This window comes from Amphibalanus amphitrite, unplaced genomic scaffold, assembly GCF_019059575.1.
Source record: "Amphibalanus amphitrite isolate SeventyFive unplaced genomic scaffold, NRLGWU_Aamphi_draft 000456F_arrow, whole genome shotgun sequence".
In the NCBI taxonomy this organism is placed as follows: domain Eukaryota; kingdom Metazoa; phylum Arthropoda; class Thecostraca; order Balanomorpha; family Balanidae; genus Amphibalanus; species Amphibalanus amphitrite.
Genome location: NW_024881950.1, coordinates 54,498 through 73,378, shown reverse-complemented (window position 1 = coordinate 73,378; position 18,881 = coordinate 54,498). Strand labels below are relative to the sequence as shown.

Sequence of the window (18,881 nt, the reverse complement as noted above, 5' to 3'; positions counted from 1 at the left end):
ACCGCTTCTTGTTTGGCAAGCAGAACGCACAATTGCATCTTGTTCTTTCTTAACAAGGAACAAAAATGATAGACGAACGCGTTTCGGCTAAATCGCCGTCATCAGCGTCTTTTTAGACGCTGAGTCATCAGCGTCTTTTTAGACGCCAGCGTCTTTTTAGACGCTGATGTTCGTCTATCATTTTTGTTCCGTGTTATTATACTTGTCTGAACTGAAATACACTTGTTCTTTCTCTGCGATATGGAATTGCGGGCCTCAGCACAGCACTGTTTCCCATCGTTTATTTGTTTTGACTCTGTTCTGAAAAAAGTGATACAATAAGCGAAGATCAGGGCGATTTGAAGACAGCGTGCTCCTTGTCACGTCATTGCGGAGAGGCTGCCTTCTTCCTTCGATATCAAAGTCAACAGTACCGATATCGAGGTCACTGAAATTCTTTAGTATGTATGGGTCACGTGACACATGTTTATGGTTTCAATTTTGGCCATAAATGAAAGTTTTGCCATGAAAGTGTTGTCTGTGTTATCCAAAGCCATTTTCAGACAACTTCAGCGAATATATGACATTATCGGGTAAACTAAGGTCAAATTTCGAATCTAAGAATTTAAAACGAAAATGATGTCTGATTTCGGTTCAGGAAGACGATGGTGCATTTTGTTTCGGCTTAAAATGTCTAAGCGCACTGCAAAGTGCATTTGAATTTGAGTTATTGACTACAATAAAGTGTGAAAGCGGACAACTTTCGACCCTTCATGAGCTCACAAAAAGGGTTCACCTGGGACCATGGATCAGGCATGAAAATGGAGGTCGCAAAATCGGGACGGCTGAGAAACTCTCTGCTTCAGGAGTAATGGGAATGGTTAGGTCGGAAATGACATGGCAAAGTGTCGGCGAGGATGAGTTCAACATGATGATCATCTAATAAAAACGGTGGCTATTTTTTTTTTTTTTTTTGAAGGACGAACCCATGCGAGACTAACAGCGTTTTGAACGACCCTTGTACGGCAGCAGACTCGTGCTCCGGAAAGCAGCTGAAAATGCAGTCCTAACTATTGAAAACTGACTAGAAGCTAACAGACAGAGGTTACCCAGTTTCAAAAATTGCAGGTCATAATAAAATAAAGACAAAATATCATTTAAAGATGTTTATAATATCTATAACGCGAAATTTTTGGGGAAAATAAAACAAAATCGTCAATGCCGAGAACAAGTGACCCTCCAAAAGTGTCAATTAACCCGCGCCCCGTAACTCTGCCGAGCAACGCGCCCTGTTGGGGGGGGGGGGGCAATTTGCCCCCCCCCCCCTAAGATCTCGAGAACCACGCAACTAGAGATGTCAATCGGATACCGAGTTTTTGGTATACCGATACCAAACCGATACCAACTTGGTATTTGGTATTTCAATCCTAATGTGTTTGGTATTTTGTTGGTATCATGAATCCCACTAATGTATAAGACGCTAAGAAATCGGTAAAAAGTTGGTATTTCCCTCATGTTCCCAAAATGGTTTGGTTTCGGTATTTCTCCACGGTTTTGGTTGGCATTTGGTTTGGTATCGGTATTCCAATTTTCCGTAACTGACATCACTACACGCAACCTAGCGACAACCGGCAAACCGTGTTGGATAGCCCTATCAGGGAAATACCTTGTGACCCAATTTTATTGACCTATGTCAAACCAATGACGTCACAGGTCAGGTCAAAGGTCGAATTTTCACCGTTTACAGGCATTTCAAGAAGTGCGTTGTAAAATCGAGTAAAATGCATTTCATTGAAAATCATCAATGGGGAAATGTCCTTCAAACACATATTTTGCTATTTGAGGTCACTGATACCAGGTCAGTTTCACTCAGGTCACAGAGGTCAGGTCACTGGGGGGTCACAATAATATGAAAGTGTCGTTTAATGCATGTTTTATGGTCCATTTTACATGACAAATGCGATTATGTGGGTCAGGCAGCCTTTGGGGCCAGCTTAGGTCACGTTTTGGTCAAGGTCAGGTCAAGGTCAGGTCAAATTAGGTCAAATTTCAAAGTTGATATTTTGCATAAAATGGGTATCGATTCGATGCAGCTCGTCCCGGGGAGTTCAATGGTGGTCTTTGTCGTGCCCTACGTGGTCTAGAATCGCTAAAAATTGAGTTAAAAAATTTGACTTCATCATTTTTGAACAGTTTTTTTTCGCTATAACTTGGCCAAAAAACGAGATATCGATCTGAAATTTGGTATGTATATATAAGAGCGCAGAGACTATCACATATATTCCGATGTTTTTCGAAATTCGGATTTTTTTAGTTTTTCTAAAAAAAATCAATTTTTTGAATTTTTAGGGGTCAAAAAACACATAATTTTGAAAATCCGAGTTAGCAGTTTTGTAGTGCCGCTTTTTGTCTACTAGACCATGTAAAGAACTTTGAAATTGCTTAGTAACTGTAGATTTGGTGAGCGTTTCAAGATTGCATAGTTTTTGCTCATTTTTGCTCAAACATGACCACAGTTTGACCTCAATAACTCCTGACCTAAGGCGACCTAAGACTTGAAATTTGGTGTGAAGGTGTCAAATTGATGCCCGGGAAAGTACTGAAAATTTGGCGGCGCTGCACGCCGCCGTTTTCTTGCTATTCAGGAAAAACCACAGGGGGGGGGGGGCAAATTGCCCCCCCCCCCCAACGGGGCGAGGGTTAATGTTAAGTTTTATCTTACGAAGTCTCAAGAGGCAGATCTGGAGCAAATAACTTTCTTTTACAACCCCCCCCCCACACACACACACATGACGTGGAACCTGCCAGACCTCAACGAGGCGTGGGTTATCTAAGGTATGTCTAGAAAAATATGTTTTTGTAACTGACAGCATCATGCACTGTAATACTTACCACTTACACAACTCAGTAGCCGATATTGGGTATTTAGAGTTGACTTTGAGTCCTCAGATGCCCGCATAGGAGCTCTCACAGATTTCGGCGATCATGAGCCTGCACGTCATACCGTGAGCCTGTTTGAGGCTCTCAAAGGTCGACACGAGGTATTCCAAATCCTGCGTGAGCTATCAGAAACCGGCAAAGCGTGAGACACGCTCAGATTGACGCGGAGCACTCAAAAGCTTGTGCAGTGTGTATTGACCACCAAGGAAGAGTGCTGAACCCATAGACACAGCAGCTAACAGCATCGGACTTCAGAAGCCATGTCAAGTCCCATCTTTATTATCCTATCCCAAATCATGTGGGGGATCCTCCAGAGTCTTCCAAGTAAATGCCCCTTAGATTAAATTAATGACAGTTTTTTTTATGCTACGATGCCATGTTATTATCCAAAGCTCTTTCCTTCTTACACGTGGGGAACAAGCGTAGTATGCTTTTTTTGTGTTTAGTGCCTGTTATAAAAAGTTGTGCTTATCGTGCAGAAAACACAACTATATTAGATGCTTCACGCCCCAAAATGCCATTAGAATATAAGTATCACTTATATGTGTATTGCTTTTGTCAAAGTAAGACAAGTATCTCAACACAAGTCATAAGAATATCACTCAGGAAAGAACATCAGAAATCGTTCTTCCTAAACGATGAACTGCTGACCCTGGGCATACTGGTCCTGCTGAACGAACTGGTCCTGCTGAATAATCTGCTGCTGTGGCTGAGCGAACTGGCCTTGCTGAGTGATCTGTCCTTGCTGAGAGAACTGTCCTTGCTGAGCGAACTGGTCCTGCTGAACGAACTGGTCCTGCTGAGCGAACTGTCCTTGCTGAGCGAACTGCTCAGACTGGACGTACTGCTGATCGTTGATGATGGTACCCTGGCTCTGGTTCTCAGCCCAGAACAGCTCCGGGTGCTCCTGCCTCAGCTGGGCGTACTCGGGAATCTGAGCCGGCGCCACTGGCAGGTGGGCGGCCTGCGGCTGGAAGCCACCCTCGTTGGCCAAGTAATCGACGCGGTAGGTGTTGCCGTCATCGCTGATGTACTCGTAGCTGCCCTGCTGCTCCAAAGACCCGGTGTCGGGCTGCGGGCCCGGCTGGACGCGGCCGACCTCCTGCACCTAAAGGAAAACACAGCGCATGTAAAAATCAAGATACAAAACAGCTCTTTCGATGCAGCGAGATAAGAAAGATTGTCCTGCTTTTCTTTTTTAATATAAAAGCCAGTCTCTCAAGTGCATTAAGAACAAATATACTGGGGCTCAGTGCTGACGGAATGGTTGAACAGAGCAGTATCACAGACGAGAAGAGGAAGACAGGCAGAATGTAATCAACACATTGAGATTGTAGAGAAAGAAATGCGTCTTCCTTGCACATCTATAAGGTGCTTTGTTTTACATCCGCAAACGCCACATTTGGTGTGATGAAATCTTATAAAAAAATTGTAGGCACTAGGCATACCAATTAATTTGACCGAATGTAGGGACATCAAAATACCACAACCTTTCAAACGAGGTAACTTGATTTAACTATGTAAGTACACAGATACATTTCTAGGAAAAACGTCGTTTTCAGGGCAGCGTTCGACTTGCAAGTGCACGTCATGTGATTACATAAATGGATGCATGATACTAGAAAGTGCAGCTGTTAAGGATACTTGCCGGTTTGTAATAACGTTCTCAAGGCAACAGTGCAGGAATGAATCCCATTGTATGTACCTTGACCTAATTTTCATCGCCAGCAATAAGCACATGTGAAGCATGTTTTATTAAAAATGTAGATCTTACAAGTAAAGCTTACAAACAGAGTTAATGACTGGCTCGGCCGCAAGTAGCGGGCTCACCTTCTGTCCGTTGTCCTGCTCGTATCCGTACTCGTAGTTTCCGTACGGGTCCTGGTCGAACTTTTGGCTGATGATGCGGATCTGGGGCTGCTGAGCGCTGACAAACTGGGACTGCTGGTCGACAAACTGCTGGCCGCTACTGACAAACTGCTGACCGCCGCTGACAAACTGCTGACCGTCGCTGACATACTGCTGGCTATCGGCGACAAACTGCGGGGCTGCCGACACGGCCGCAGCCACGAAGACCAGAGCGAGCTGGAACAGAGGGTGACGCGTGAGATTAAAAACGATTAGATATGAATATTTGTTTAGCTATGGCAATGCCGCGTCGCTATTATTTCCTGAAGGGACTTGACATCAAAGTATTTTGAAGAGAAAATCAACCGTAGGATTAGAGAAAAGCAATGCAATGAATTGATTCGGTGTCTTTAAATCAATCAAATATTTTGTATTTTTAATTGAAGTTTTGCAACCATGCTAATGAGTCACCAATGTTCTTGACTGCTTTTTTTCGAAATGAGGACCATTTGATAAAACGCAATTTTGGTCCGGGAAGCTCAGGTTGCAGAAATAACCTGATATTTATCTCCTCTCCAATAGGCATCCCATGACCCAACACCTCACTTACCAGCTTCATGTTGGCTCTGTGTTGGCTGTGTGAACACAAAAGAAGATGTGATGTCTGTTCGCTGCCGACTGGTGTTATATATACCTCCCCTCTGATCGTTCCTCACGCCGTCCCCCGTTCTCGAGTGCTTGACGACCGGTCAGTCCTGTTCTGTACCATGTTCCATGAACTAGTACACAGCTAGCAACACCTCCGACATCCCGCGACTCTGGTAAAACAGGTCGAATAGACATTACCTCATCGCTGTTAGATATCAGGGCAATTTCACGTTTTTTTTGTGTTTGTGACGACAGTGGCATACAAGCGATAGGCATTCGATGTTTCTTTGCTGCTGAATGATGTTCGCACGATGCTTCTTACACCGGGAAGTGATTGTAACATCAACCAACGCTCAACGAGGTCCTCAATACTTGCCCATTGCCTATTTCCTACATCTACATTTAAGTTACTACGCATCGAATATAGAAGAGACATTGAAGCCGCTGCCGTTCGGCTCTTGATCGAGATTTTGCAACAAGCATCAGCATATTTTTTTAGGACGACGGATCCGTCAACCTATGTATGCCAATTCAAAATCCCCGTAGCAAAACAAAGACCATTCTAGGTGAGAAAAAAATAAAGCGCTGCTATTTCCGGAATTCGATCGGAAAAAATTCTGAGTCTTTTCGCCATAACCCTTTCTCATCGAAAATAGCTCACAGTCCATCGCCGGTGACATGTTTGGTGAGGCTAATACAAACTACATGGGGAGGGGCTGGCATGCCCCATATGTGGGCGAGAGCTCAGTGGTCTAATGATGTTGTCCATCATTAGCCGTAAGCCTACTATGTACTTAGTGTGTATAACATCGGTCTTCACAATTACAATCATTGTGTAACGGCTAACGCTCACCCATTGAAGAACAGTATTCAGTAAGCTGATACTGGGCGCTGTAACTATTACAAAATCCTTCAACAAGGTCCAGGGAAAACCGCAGCAGAATAGAAGCGACGAGGCACTTTGTGTTATACCAGATAACATGGATCGTTTCTAAATAGGTTAATAGGTAACGCGGCAGAAAATGTATGCATTAACCGGCAGAAACTGAAGGCTGTTTTTAATGTGACACTCACTATATCAAAATAACTATTAATGCAAATGAGAATAAAGCAATCTAAAACGTAAGAACTTCCATCTCTTGAGCATTCTAATAAAGAGGCTGGTGGGTCTGCTCGACAACATATACGCCGAATCGCGATTCCGGTCCAACATGGTCTCAAAAAGTAGGTCATAGGTCAAACTTCAAAGGTCATTTGGGTCAGGGTCATGAATTTGTTTAGGGTATGTGTAAGATGCGTTACGCAAGTGTACTGAAAGTTTCGTCGTACTGAAATCAGCCGCGTTTTACGCGAGTTATTTGCGAAGAAAACCCTTAGGGGGGGGGCCGCGCCTGCACCAACTCCCCCCACCCCCTGTGCCGGCGAGGGGGGTCAAGTCAAGGTCATCATCTGATATAACCTCTGACAGGTTATTTTAGCTTTACGACTTCCTAGTGTAGTAGTGTGTGGAGCTGATTTCGAATAACACTCATTTCAACATTTGAGCACTGGTTTTGGTGCCAATGCAGCATGTTGGAAAGCTGTCAGTGGCGGTTAACACCTATTACTCAAAGCCAGCGGGACGCCCGATGGCTGACCTGACTTGACCTGACCCATCTTAACCTAAAGCATGATTACATTATCCTGGATTAAAACAACGCGAAGTTGGAAGTCATTACCCCGAAAAACATGACTAAGCTTCGCTTCGAGAGGTTCTAACGGGTCCCGATTTTCCTCAAATTTGGACCATTGGTATTTGGTATCTGACCTAGAATATCAACTGATAAGCTAGGACCTTAACCCTCGCGGGCCCGGGGGGGGGGACGTTTTTCGCCCCCCCCCCCTTGGCGAATATTTGCGATAGCTCCCGAACGCTTAGGGATAGGAAAGCGAAACTGTCAGTACCTTTTCTCCCATCAATTTGACATCTTCTGAAGTAAAAAACTTGGACATAGCCCCCTTGATGACGTCACAAGCTTCATTTTTCTAGACCCCTGCACGGCAAACTTCGGCGTCACAGACGCAAACTTCAAATAGCTGCTAAAAATAGAGTTTTAGAGATAAAGACAAATTACGGGCACGGTTGTGTAGCGTTTGACCTAGAGAAAAATAGAAAAATAGTTTTGGTGACCTGAGGTCAGAGGTCAGGTCAACGACCCCGAAATGTGGTTTTAGTTTTTCACAAATAACTTCGAAAGAAATGGTCCTAGAGCTACGGCAGCGGTACCATCGCATTCGCCTTGTCAAGCCGCGTCGAATGATATATATTTTGTTCGGAAAAGGTCAAGTTTTATGTTGACCTCATGTGACCTCGAATAACCTCTGGTTGACCTTGACACATGAAAGGTCGTTTATGAAGTATTTATACCCGCTGATCACGAATCTGGCATCTATTTTACTCTAAGCCTTCATTTAGAGCTTCCGGATGGCAAAATTGTCTTATTTATTATTACTAACTTGAATTAGTAAAATAGCTCTAGCAGGGATATTCTTCAGTGACCTTGACCTTTGAGCAGCCTTGTATCGTAAGAGGAGCCACAAATAGGGAACTGATAAACCTCAAAACATTTCAAAACATCTTGAAAGTTAGCACGCAAGATGTGCGAAAAAGTGCTAAGTTTGAGGTCAATTTTGAGCGTGACCTTGACCTTTGATTTTGAGCACATTTTCGGAATCCTCAGACTCTCTTCTTTCGTTTGACACCCAATTTTGCCGGTTTGATGCCGCCTGCCGTCCTCTAGAAGGCTTACTTTGAGATCACTACACATACATGTAAGCCGGTTTTTGCCTTTGACGTTGACCTCTGACCTTGAAAATTGACCTGAAGTCAAAAATTTTAGGTGCTTTAGAATCGTCTCGTAAGGACCTTTCGTTTGGTATCGCTTTTGTTTCCGTAGCTCCCTTATTTACGGAGTTAGACAGGGGGCGAAAAACGCCCCCCCGGGCTGCGGTGGTTGGGATTACCCCCCGGGCCCGGCCGGGTTAACATTTGGTATTATCGGCATCCTCTCATCACGTATATCGTATATCACACTCGTTTTTCCGCGAAGCTCTAGCTTGATCAGAAGTCAAACAGCAGGGGGGGAAGGGGCCGAACGGACCCCTCCCCCTTTACGTTAGCGGATGGCACACTCCGTTATAGAAAGCACTGAAATCGACACTTCACTCAGCCAACTGTCACGAAAGCAGGCAGTTGGACGTTGGTGGTATTACAGCTTTCCACGGGCCACCCTAATTGTGTAGTTCGACGACATTTGATCGACAGTGACGGGTTTCCGAGAGCGATGGTACTGTCTCGGTGACCTCAGAGGGACTTCCCTCGGCTCGGAACGGTGACAGCAGGGCGGGCTTTGCATGGATGGGGCAATACGAAGGATGTCGGAACGCGTGTTGCAGTAGCTAAGCTATCACTCCACCTATGTTCAACTCTATATTTGTGCACGAACACGAACATGTATGATATGTCCTCATCACGAGCGGGGCACTTCACAATTTTGCATTATCAAATACACATCTGTTGACTAGCCAAATTGCATATGGAAATTAGTAAAGGCGATTAAGTGTTTATAAGCAGCTTTCGGCTTTCGTTTTTTTTTCAAAGTTGAATCTCCTATACTTTCTCAGTGTTAGGTCATTTAGGTCGGAGTTGCCCGTAGGAATCAAAACGCTGAGTAAGCATGCATGAAAAGATATGTGTCGAAATGTTGATACACGATTAGAGAAATCATAATGAGAAGTTGATATGCCTAAATCCCTAATTACTGAATCCGAAGTTAAACTGGCAGAGGTCTGAGGAATGAATAAACAGCCCGGCATGATCCATCATTTACCCAACACCCTGTAGCTACCCTGGCCGCCTACGCCTGGGACCTTATCTGGCACTGGCGGACACGCTGCATGACGCCCGACTTCTTATCAACTTGCAACGGAACGGGGCGGGTTGGGGCCGCGGGGTAGCCCCGCGCTGCATCAGTCGCCATTGCAGAGCGCTGCAATCAGTGTGTGTAGCTGTGCTCCGGCCATGGCCCGGCTGAGGCTGCCGGACAAGAAGGCTAAACTCGTGGACTGGCTAGCGACCAGATGCGGCTCTGCCCTCCACCTGCTGCCAGACACCCTTCTCCTGGCGACCACTCTCCTCGGTCACCATCCCATAGCGCACCAAGCTCATGTACTTCGCGAGGATCTGGCTGACGCCGTGCGCTGGCTGCTGCAGGAGCCCATCATCAGGACACTGCTGGACCTGCAGGAGCCGACATGTCGTTACTGTGAGCAGAGCTGCGAACAGCTGAGTGTTGTGCATCTGAACCGCTGCGGCCTCAGCGATCAGAGTCTGTTCATGGCAGGCTCGGCAGCCACAAAATCGCCCCAGCATGAGATGATGATGGAGTTCGGTCCACTCCACTGGACGGACGCCGTGTTGGAGGAGGAGGAGCCGGACTGCGTCGCCCAGCAGGGTAAGCCACAGGTTTGGGCTCAGCCCACCGACACACCCGGCTTTGTGACGTTGCACTGGACGCGAACCACACGATGCGAGCACGAGGGCCCACTGGAGGCACTGCCGGCTGGCTCGATACGCCAGCTGACGCACCGCTTCTGTCGTGTAATGTGCGACGGCGGCGGTGTGGTCACTGTCAACGGTCCTGCGGTGCAAGTCAGGGACGAAGACACCGGACAGTTCGGCGTCGACCACGTGCCGTGTCTCCGTGCTCCCTGGTGGCCGGCGAAGGAGAAATTCCTTGGTCGTCGCCAGGTCACGGAGTTTCCGCCGCCGGACGTGCGTGAGAACATGTGCCGTTTTGGCGTCCACCTAGTGCCAGTGAGTAAACCGGGCAGGGCCCCCGAGGACATGTGCTGGCAGGTTTCCTTCGCTCGGGCCTTGATGGTGGCTATTCGCTACCTCAGTACTCTGCAAGTCGCGACTATTGAGGCCGTGAAGACCATGCAGGTGATCGATGGTGAGAGCGTCGTCTCGGGGACTGCCCTTAAGTCCAGCTTCATAATCAATGCTGTGCTGTGGCTAGTTCAAGACACAAAGAGTGACTTGTGGACGAGCATCACCGGCAGCGCTCAAATGGTGCTGGACTGGCTGGAGAGGAAACTCAGCAAAGGCAGGCTGCCTTGTTTCTTTTACGAGGCCATGGACCTGGCAGAAGGGCTTAGCGGAGTTGCACGTCAGGACATGCTTGACACCATCCAACTACTCAAGAACCAGTCCACCCAACTCCTAGCGGTCCACTGCGTTGAGACGCTTGATCTGGTTGCACTGCTGGGGGAGGAAACCGAACCGCTCTCAGAGCGCCAGCTGCGTTTGCGGCTGGCTCAACATCTGATCATCAGCGGAGTGTCGAGCAGCATTGGTGCGAGGAAAACGGCACCATGGTGGCACCTTTGGTTCAGACACATAGTCCCAAACATGATCTTTGATATTCCGCTGGTGAACTGGTACCACCGCTGCATCTCTGGCACGTACACCCTTCAGTGCCTACTGTTACAGGCGTGGAGCGTTCTGGACCCAGCAGATTTGGTGAACGGGGATCAGGAAACGGAATCCTACGAAGGCACCATCATGCTGGACGCAACTCCGCTGACGCCGCTTCTCTCCAAGTCTCAGCTAGAGTTCCTGCTGGGTGATGCAGCTGCCGTGGCCGCCTGGTGTCGCCGCCAGCTGCGGAGGCCTGAGGAGGAGCGACCGGCCGGCCTGACCGCCGAGCTGGACGCGCCTCGGGGCCGCGCTGAGGTGCTGCTGCAGCCTGAGCTGCTGCTGCAGGCGATCAGTAAGGCCGTGCCGAAGGAGCTCAGCCGGCGGAAGGCAGCGGACCACGAGGTGATGCTAAATTGGCGGCCGGATGAACGCGCTCATCAAACCTACCAAGACTGGAAGGTGATGCTGGAGGAGTGCTTCAGATCGAACCTGAGGCAAACACTCCGCGACTGCCTGCCGGAGCTTGACAGCATGCTGGTGGCCAGCGCGGCCGGTCTCTGGAAACGGCACCTGCAGGACCTGCTTTCCAGTGGCCACCTGCAAGCCAAGTACACGGAGGCGCGTTGTCAGGGCCGCGACAACTGGCATCTGCGGCCCCTGCTGATCAAAGACCCTCCAGTCGGGGGTGAGGATGCTCACAAACAGGTGATATGTTTGTTCCCGTGCTGTCAATTTCAGTTAATTGTTAAAACGAACTTACGGATGAACACCATGCAATGCATAATCTTAATGATATACTGAACATCTATATGACCTATGATGATTTCCGATCGTGGATTAACCCGCGCCCTGCTGGGGGTCCTGGATTTCCACGCCCTGCTGGGGGGGGGGGGTGTTTGAACACCCCCCCCCCCCCTTGTAACTCGGCTCCTGGGCCACGTAGCGATACGCGGAAGGCGGCGTTCGAAAGAGAGTAAAAAATAATGACGAAATCACTTCGGTCAATTTTTTGGTCAGGTCAAAGGTCAGGTCACCAGAGGTCATTGAAGGCAAAATTTCGCCGATTTCCAGGTCGAATGTCGAAAATTTCCAAGAAGCCAACGCATAACTCGGGAACCAATAGAGCTACAGCGCCGCGGAAAAGCGCATTTGATAGCCCTATTAACGCCCTTTCTGAGTAATTCTCTCAGATTTGACCTAACGTCAACGGTTTTGCCTGCAGGGGGCAAAAACTGCAAAAATAGCCGATTTTTTCGAAATCAGTTTTTCTGTAATAACTTTTGACCCAAGCCTTGTACGAGCTTACTTTTACCGGCATCGTGCTCCTCTCGTCAAGACGCATCGAATGAACTATAATTTGACCTTAAAAGGTCAACTTGAAAATTTGACCTCAGGTCAAGGTCATGACCTGACCGGAAAGGGTCATGTTGCATATCAGTCGATCCGTATCGTCGAGCTGAACACATCTAAGGCGTTTTCATCGCTCTAGCATGCCTCTATCAAAATTTATTTGCGAAAAACTGTTAGATACCATTCGTGACCTAAGATGACCTCAGGGCATAAACAAGGGTCACGGACACCATTTTCAAGTTCAGTGTGTCTAAAACACATGTAATTCGGTGTTTGGGAGTGTTTATAATGTCTTTCATCCAAAAGAGGCGCATTTCAATTTTCTCCCATTGACTTATAATGGGGAGGTCGCAAAATTGACCTGACCTTAGGTCATCGATATCAAAATTCTGAGATATACATTTTGTACATGCTATTGCTCTTAGCAATCGCTGAAAGTTTCAAAGCAATCGGTCACTCGGTGTAGCTATGACAGACATTGAAAGTTTTTATGAGGTGAGGTCACTTCAAGTGACCTGGTGACCTGACCTTGAATGACCTTGGTCTGAAATTTTCACAACATGTGTAGAATTGATGTATGATAAGGTGTACCAAAAACGGCGGCGCTCCGCGCCGCCGTTTTTGAGATATTCGCGAAAAACCACAAGGGGGGCTGTTCAAACACCCCCCCCCCCCAGCAGGGCGCGGGTTAATAACAAAAACTTGATTTGTAACGTGTTAACTTTGACCTTCCTTTTTATTTTTTAGAGGCGTAAGAGGGTGGAGAAGCAGGCTAAGCAACCATCTGACCAGCTGACTGACGACCGAGCTAATCAGCAAGCTGGCCAGCGGAAAATTCCGGAAGCTGACCAGCGGACCGAGCGAAATAGTGACCAGCGGACTGAGCGGAAGTCTGAGCAGGGGACTAAGCGGAAATCTGAGCAGCGGACAGAGCGCAATGGTGACCAGCGGAATAAAAGGAGGTCCGGTCAGTGGGCTGAGCGGGATGGTGACCAGCGGACGGAGAGGGGGGCTGACCAGTGGCCTGAGCGGGATGGTGACCAGCACCTTCCCAAAGAGCTGCAGGAGCTCTCTAGGCGGCAGCAGCAGGAACGGCTCGAGCTGGAGTCTCGGCATCGCCAGGAGATGCAGGAGCTGAAGCAGAGGCAGCGCGACGAGCTGGAGGAGATAAGATCGCGCGACAACCAGCAGCCAAACGGCCGGAGACGATCGCCCCGGGGCAGGCCAGACGAACGGGGCTGACCCTTAGGGGGAGGGCTGAGGTTTACAGTCGGACGGTGAGGGGATGGAGTCGCTGGGTGAATGCAGGGGTCATACTGGGGAGAATTGAGCTGTGACTTGCGATCGTGACTAACTCACACTCATCTTATGGGCAATAAGTTCGCCTCTCACCTCACCGCCGTGCTCAAGCCGTCGCGTAGCCGTCAGGCTTAAGCGTCCAATCCCGGCAACACGTAGCAGGTGTGACACCATAGTTGGCTATTATGTGTTCCTCCCACTGCTTTGTTAGATCACTGTGATGCTACATTAGGTGTGTCGATATGATTCTTGACTTTTTCAGTAGCGCTTCTTCATCATGTACCTATCAATTTGTCATACCATGTCATATCAGTTGATGTAGGGGAGAGTGGGGCAAGTCGCCCCCGTTAAGGAAAAACTGTTTTCACGGATAAGTATGAAGGCACAGATCTCTAAGTAAAAGATTTTCTGGAAGCACATTCAATTTACCACTTAATGTATAGCAGGGCCTCGTCTAAGGAATTTTCACTGGGGGGGGGGGGGGGCCAGAGACTCAAGGAGCCAAACCTAGGGTACCCCCAAATCCTGTTTTCTCATCGGACTTAGGCCACTTACTTTTCGTCACAGCCCTGACACCATATTTTTTTAAGTTACGAAAACCGAAAAAAACATGGGACATCCGAGCCATGCTATTACATTAGTCTGTTCATCACATCAGCCTCGAAGGCTAAACTGTTGATCTGATTTAAAATTCAACGACATACACCCGTTATGGCTATGACAGAGCCATTATTTCCTCTTATGCGCTTTTTGACTCCCCCCAGGGCCCAGTTCCCGTTCGTGCAAGGTAGAGTTACAACATTTTTTTTTTATAAATTTAGCCCGAACCTTTTGATAGGAAGGATTCACAAGGACAGAGCCACCTCTAAGCGAAGCTTGTTGCGGTGACCCTGCCCTCTACCCTCCGATCGCGCAATTCCAGTTCCATGGCAGAGTTTAGAGTCCAAAGTTCAATGTGCGTACATAGGCGCGCACGGCCGGTCCCCTCACTGACTTCGCCTGGCTACGGCCCTAATATTTCAAATCAAATATTTTCTGACTGAGAATAACCGAGCGAAATCGACAATTGATGCCCTCCAATGGACTGAGAATCTACCGTTTATTAGCAAGTTAATACGAGCGAATGCGGGGGCAAGCCTTAAAGGCGGTCTTTTCTATTCGAGTATGCCGTCTTTTTTTTGCAGATGGATGATTGAAGACAAAGGTGGGCCCTGAAACGAGACGCCGCGCCCTGTGGTCGCTGTGAGGGCCCGAACCTTTTTTTGTCAAACCCTTTCCTGATGAGTCCCCGCCGGCTTTTGAGCGCCCGATGCCGATCTCGGAGGGCCAATGCCGACTTCTGGACCCACGTCTGCCTCTGGTAGCAAATACTGGTCTCTGATGATCCATACTACGCTTTGAGGTCAAATCTGAGTTGAGACCGTATTTTCCCACGTAGGGCCCTACCAGGCCAGGTTAATGCCTGTGTGACAGCTTGGAGACTGAGGGCTTCTCAGATGGATTCTCCCTAATCGCCGTGGATCTCAGACATAGAATCAGGGCCGTCAGAGGCTAGCGCGAGACAACCAGGGACCGGTGTAGTAGTGCACTTTGAGGCCGGTATAGACCCAAAGTTAGCTGGCAATGGCATATGCCCTCCGAGAACCCATGCCGACTTCTTTAGTTAATTCAGTTGACAGTTCAGGTTGCTATATGTTCCAGTCTCCTGAAGAGACAGCCGACAGGCCACCAAGCTCCGCTTACGATCGCCAAAAACGGGAACTTGCTTAATTACGATTAGGGACTACTCTCACAGCGACCTTCAAACCAGAAGCTAGACGTCGCGTAGTGGGAACAGATAGGTAAAAACAAGACTGACGCCCCGAGGACATAAGCAGCAGATTAACACGTAAAGGAGAATATCCAGGACACGGAGGTGTGCGGCCTGAGAAGACGAAATGTAACTACATCTTGCTGAGCGAAAAAAATTGACATTGCGATGATAGCCACAGGTAATCGGGTACCTATATCAATATTCAATATGCTTACATTGCATCGATGTTATGTTGACTCATTTGCTTTATGTGCGTTGACGCCTCGCATAGAAAAAATATCTGCCTTTTCGGTGTTGCCGGCCCCCCCCCCCAGTACGGACGTTTTTGCCCTGACTGGGGGGGCCAGGCCGGTGACTGCGGGGGTTTGGCCCCCCCAGTTAACATGTTAGACGAGGCCTTGATGTATAGACGGCTGCTCGGCTGTTATACGGACGGGCCGCGCGGAGAACGGTCCTGAGGCTGGGCTCTCTCGGAACGGCCCTGCCGGCCCAGCCGGGGCTGTCTGCGTGACCCGGGCGGGGCGTGTGCTGCCGGGGGCGGTCACGTGATCGGAGATGACCTCGCTCTGATCTGCCGCCGGCCCGGGAGACTGGTACCTGAGAGCTGGGACTGCGGATGTGCTGGACTTGTGACAGTGCAATACAGAGCTACGACGAATAACGAGCTTTACGGCACGTCTACAAATGCATCGCACATAAGTCCAGTCTATTCTAAATGTGTTAAGCAATTAACGTTTTTCTCGAACAAGTCATTTCGAGCATCTTACCCCGTGGGCGGGTAAGATGCCCACTCTATAGGGGTAAGATGCACATAATAAGGGCGTCTTAACCCACAGTGGTGAAATTTATGTTTTGATGTGCTGGGGCAGGAAAACGTATTGCTACTGTGTGAAGTACGCAATTTGGCAGGACTTTGATCATTTACCAACGACTGAAATGACATATTAAATCAGCTTATAGGCAATATATCTGCATATGGCGCTGATACATCGGACGATCTCGCAATAGATAGCTTTATTAACATCGTTCTTGTATTGAACAAATGTAAAAACAAACTGCGTTTGAGTCAAGTACCGGACCTCCCTGCTGAACATAAGCCCATGTCTTCAGCGTAAGAAACTCCATATGACATGCCAGACTGAGGCATCAAAGCTGCAACTATAATGGGGCAAGCCCCGGTTTTGTGACCGGTTCGCGTTACGATACCCGTAGTCGCGCCGCTCAGTTGCGGCAGAAGTCACACGTGTAACTTTCCCTCACGTCATTTGCATCTGTGCAGGGCACACACGCCCATCCTGAGCACCTCCCGCACTGAATCCATTCCTCACACGACCTTACAAAACGCATCCCACAGATGATACAGTTGACATCACTGTCTTTATCTGCAGCCATGCTTCCGGAGTTTGCTTCTTTCTTAGCCTTTAGTCGCCCTGTGTTCTTCCCCTTTCTGGCCGTTTTTCTTTGTGTGCACTCGAGCATCCTTTTCAGTGGCGAAGAAGTTAAAACGGCTGCCCGCTCCGCCCTTCGCGACCTCTTCCTTTTCGGCCCGTGAGGAGTTGGGCATAGCGAGTTCAGCGTGCTACCGGCGCATACACCGGCAGCGACAGCGGCCTCACCATCAGCGGGCGGCGCCGCCACGCCGCTGGGACCAGCTCCTCCACCACCAGCGGGCGGCGCCGCCACGCCGCTGGGACCAGCTCCTCCACCATCAGTGGACGGCGCCGCCACGCCGCTGGGACCAGCTCCTCCACCATCAGGGGGCGGCGCCGCCACGCCGCTGGGACCAGCTCCTCCACCATCAGGGGGCGGCGCCGCCACGCCGCTGGGACCAGCTCCTCCACCATCAGGGGGCGGCGCCGCCACGCCGCTGGGCCCGGCTCTTCCACCATCAGGAGGCGGCGCCGCCACGCCGCTGGGACCAGCTCCTCCACCATCAGCGGGCGGCGCCGCCACGCCGCTGGGACCAGCTCCTCCACCATCAGTGCGCGGCGCCGCCACGCCGCTGGGACCAGCTCCTCCACCATCAGGGGGCGGCGCCGCCACGCCGCTGGGACCAGCTCCTCCACCATCAGGGGGCGGCGCCGCCACGCCGCTGGGCCCGGCTCCTCCACCATCAGGAGGCGGCGCCGCCACGCCGCTGGGACCAGCTCCTCCACCATCAGTGCGCGGCGCCGCCACGCCGCTGGGTCCGGCTCCTCCACCATCAGTGGACGGCGCCGCCACGCCGCTGGGTCCGGCTCCTCCACCATCAGTGGACGGCGCCGCCACGCCGCTGGGCCCGGCTCCTCCACCATCAGGGGGCGGCGCCGCCACGCCGCTGGGCCCGGCTCCTCCACCATCAGGGGGCGGCGCCGCCACGCCGCTGGGCCCGGCTCCTCCACCATCAGGAGGCGGCGCCGCCACGCCGCTGGGACCGGCTCCTCCACCATCAGTGCGCGGCGCTGCCACGCCGCTGGGACCGGCTCCTCTACCGTCAGTGCGCGGCGCTGCCACGCCGCTGGGACCGGCTCCTCTACCGTCAGCGGACGGCACCGCCACGCCGCTGGGACCGGCTCCTCCATCGCGCTCGGGCGGCACTGTCGTGCGCTCCTCGCGGGGCCTGAAGCCATCCACCATTGGATTTTCATCTGGCTCTTCCTCTGTGAGACCCGCTGGTGCGAAATCCTCTTCTGTGAAGAGCATTTCGCACGGCCAGATACCAGACGCTCTGAAGCCATTGATAGCTCGCTCCATCGTCGCTGCCCTGGTGTAGGCGGTGCCAAAGATCTGTGCGACCTCGTACTCCGTCACGCGTCTGCCGGGATGGGCCCTCATCCAGCTGTCGGCGGCGCTGTTATAGCTGCTCTTAATAGCTTTGAACACCCCCATATCCAATGGCTGCATCCTGTGCGATGAATGTGGTGGGAGCGTTATGATCGTCACGCCGTGCTCTCGCGCCAGGTCGATCACCTCGATAGATTTGTGGCTATGGTGGCCGTCCAAAATGAGGATGTGCTTTTCCTCAACCCGTGGTTTCACTGACTTCAAGAAGTGCTGGAACCACTGGAGGAACACTTCTCGATCTGTCCAGCCTGATTTGGTGCAGGTTCCAACGGAGCCCGGTGGTGCCCCGTTCATGAGACTTCCGACCATCCTCGTTCGGCCGAAGACAAGGAGAGGGGGCAGGTAGCCTCCCGCGGCGTTTGCCGCGCACAGCACTGTGACCAACTTCCCCCCTCTGCACTCGTGATCTTGCCCACCCGCTTCACTCCCTTCGAGGCTACGATCTTTCCAGGTGTCTGCACTGTGGATATTCCCGTTTCATCCATTTTCCACACCTTCGCCGGACCGTAGTTATCCGCGTCGAGAACTTCCTTGTAGATGGTGAAGAACCGCTCAACTTGAGGCCGATTAAAACCGACGGCCCTGGCCATACTTGTGGCCTCCGGACTCCTGATAGAAAGATCAGGGTGTCTCTTTAAAAAAAACCCTGCAGCCAGTCCTTGCCAGCCATACGTGAGTCTTTGGAAAAGCGTGTCTTCAGGCCCATCTTCTTTGCGAACT

The 18,881-nt window shown here is 50.2% G+C and overlaps 2 protein-coding genes across 2 annotated transcripts; both read right to left on the bottom strand.

Annotated features, from left to right (window-relative positions):
* Positions 1 to 3,410: 3,410 nt before the first annotated feature.
* On the bottom strand, positions 3,411 to 5,664 carry LOC122391828 (endocuticle structural glycoprotein SgAbd-8-like). The gene is made up of 3 exons (XM_043386126.1): positions 5,378 to 5,664; positions 4,750 to 5,004; positions 3,411 to 4,027 (listed from the first exon to the last, which is right to left on the bottom strand). Exons 1-3 carry the CDS (start codon positions 5,384 to 5,386, stop codon positions 3,551 to 3,553), a joined length of 741 nt encoding a protein of 246 aa, XP_043242061.1. The 5' UTR covers positions 5,387 to 5,664; the 3' UTR covers positions 3,411 to 3,550.
* A 9,303-nt stretch (positions 5,665 to 14,967) lies between these two features.
* LOC122391829 (collagen alpha-1(I) chain-like) lies at positions 14,968 to 18,470 on the bottom strand. Its single transcript, XM_043386127.1, has 2 exons — positions 17,045 to 18,470; positions 14,968 to 14,987 (listed from the first exon to the last, which is right to left on the bottom strand). Exons 1-2 carry the CDS (start codon positions 18,468 to 18,470, stop codon positions 14,968 to 14,970), a joined length of 1,446 nt encoding a protein of 481 aa, XP_043242062.1.
* Positions 18,471 to 18,881: the final 411 nt, after the last annotated feature.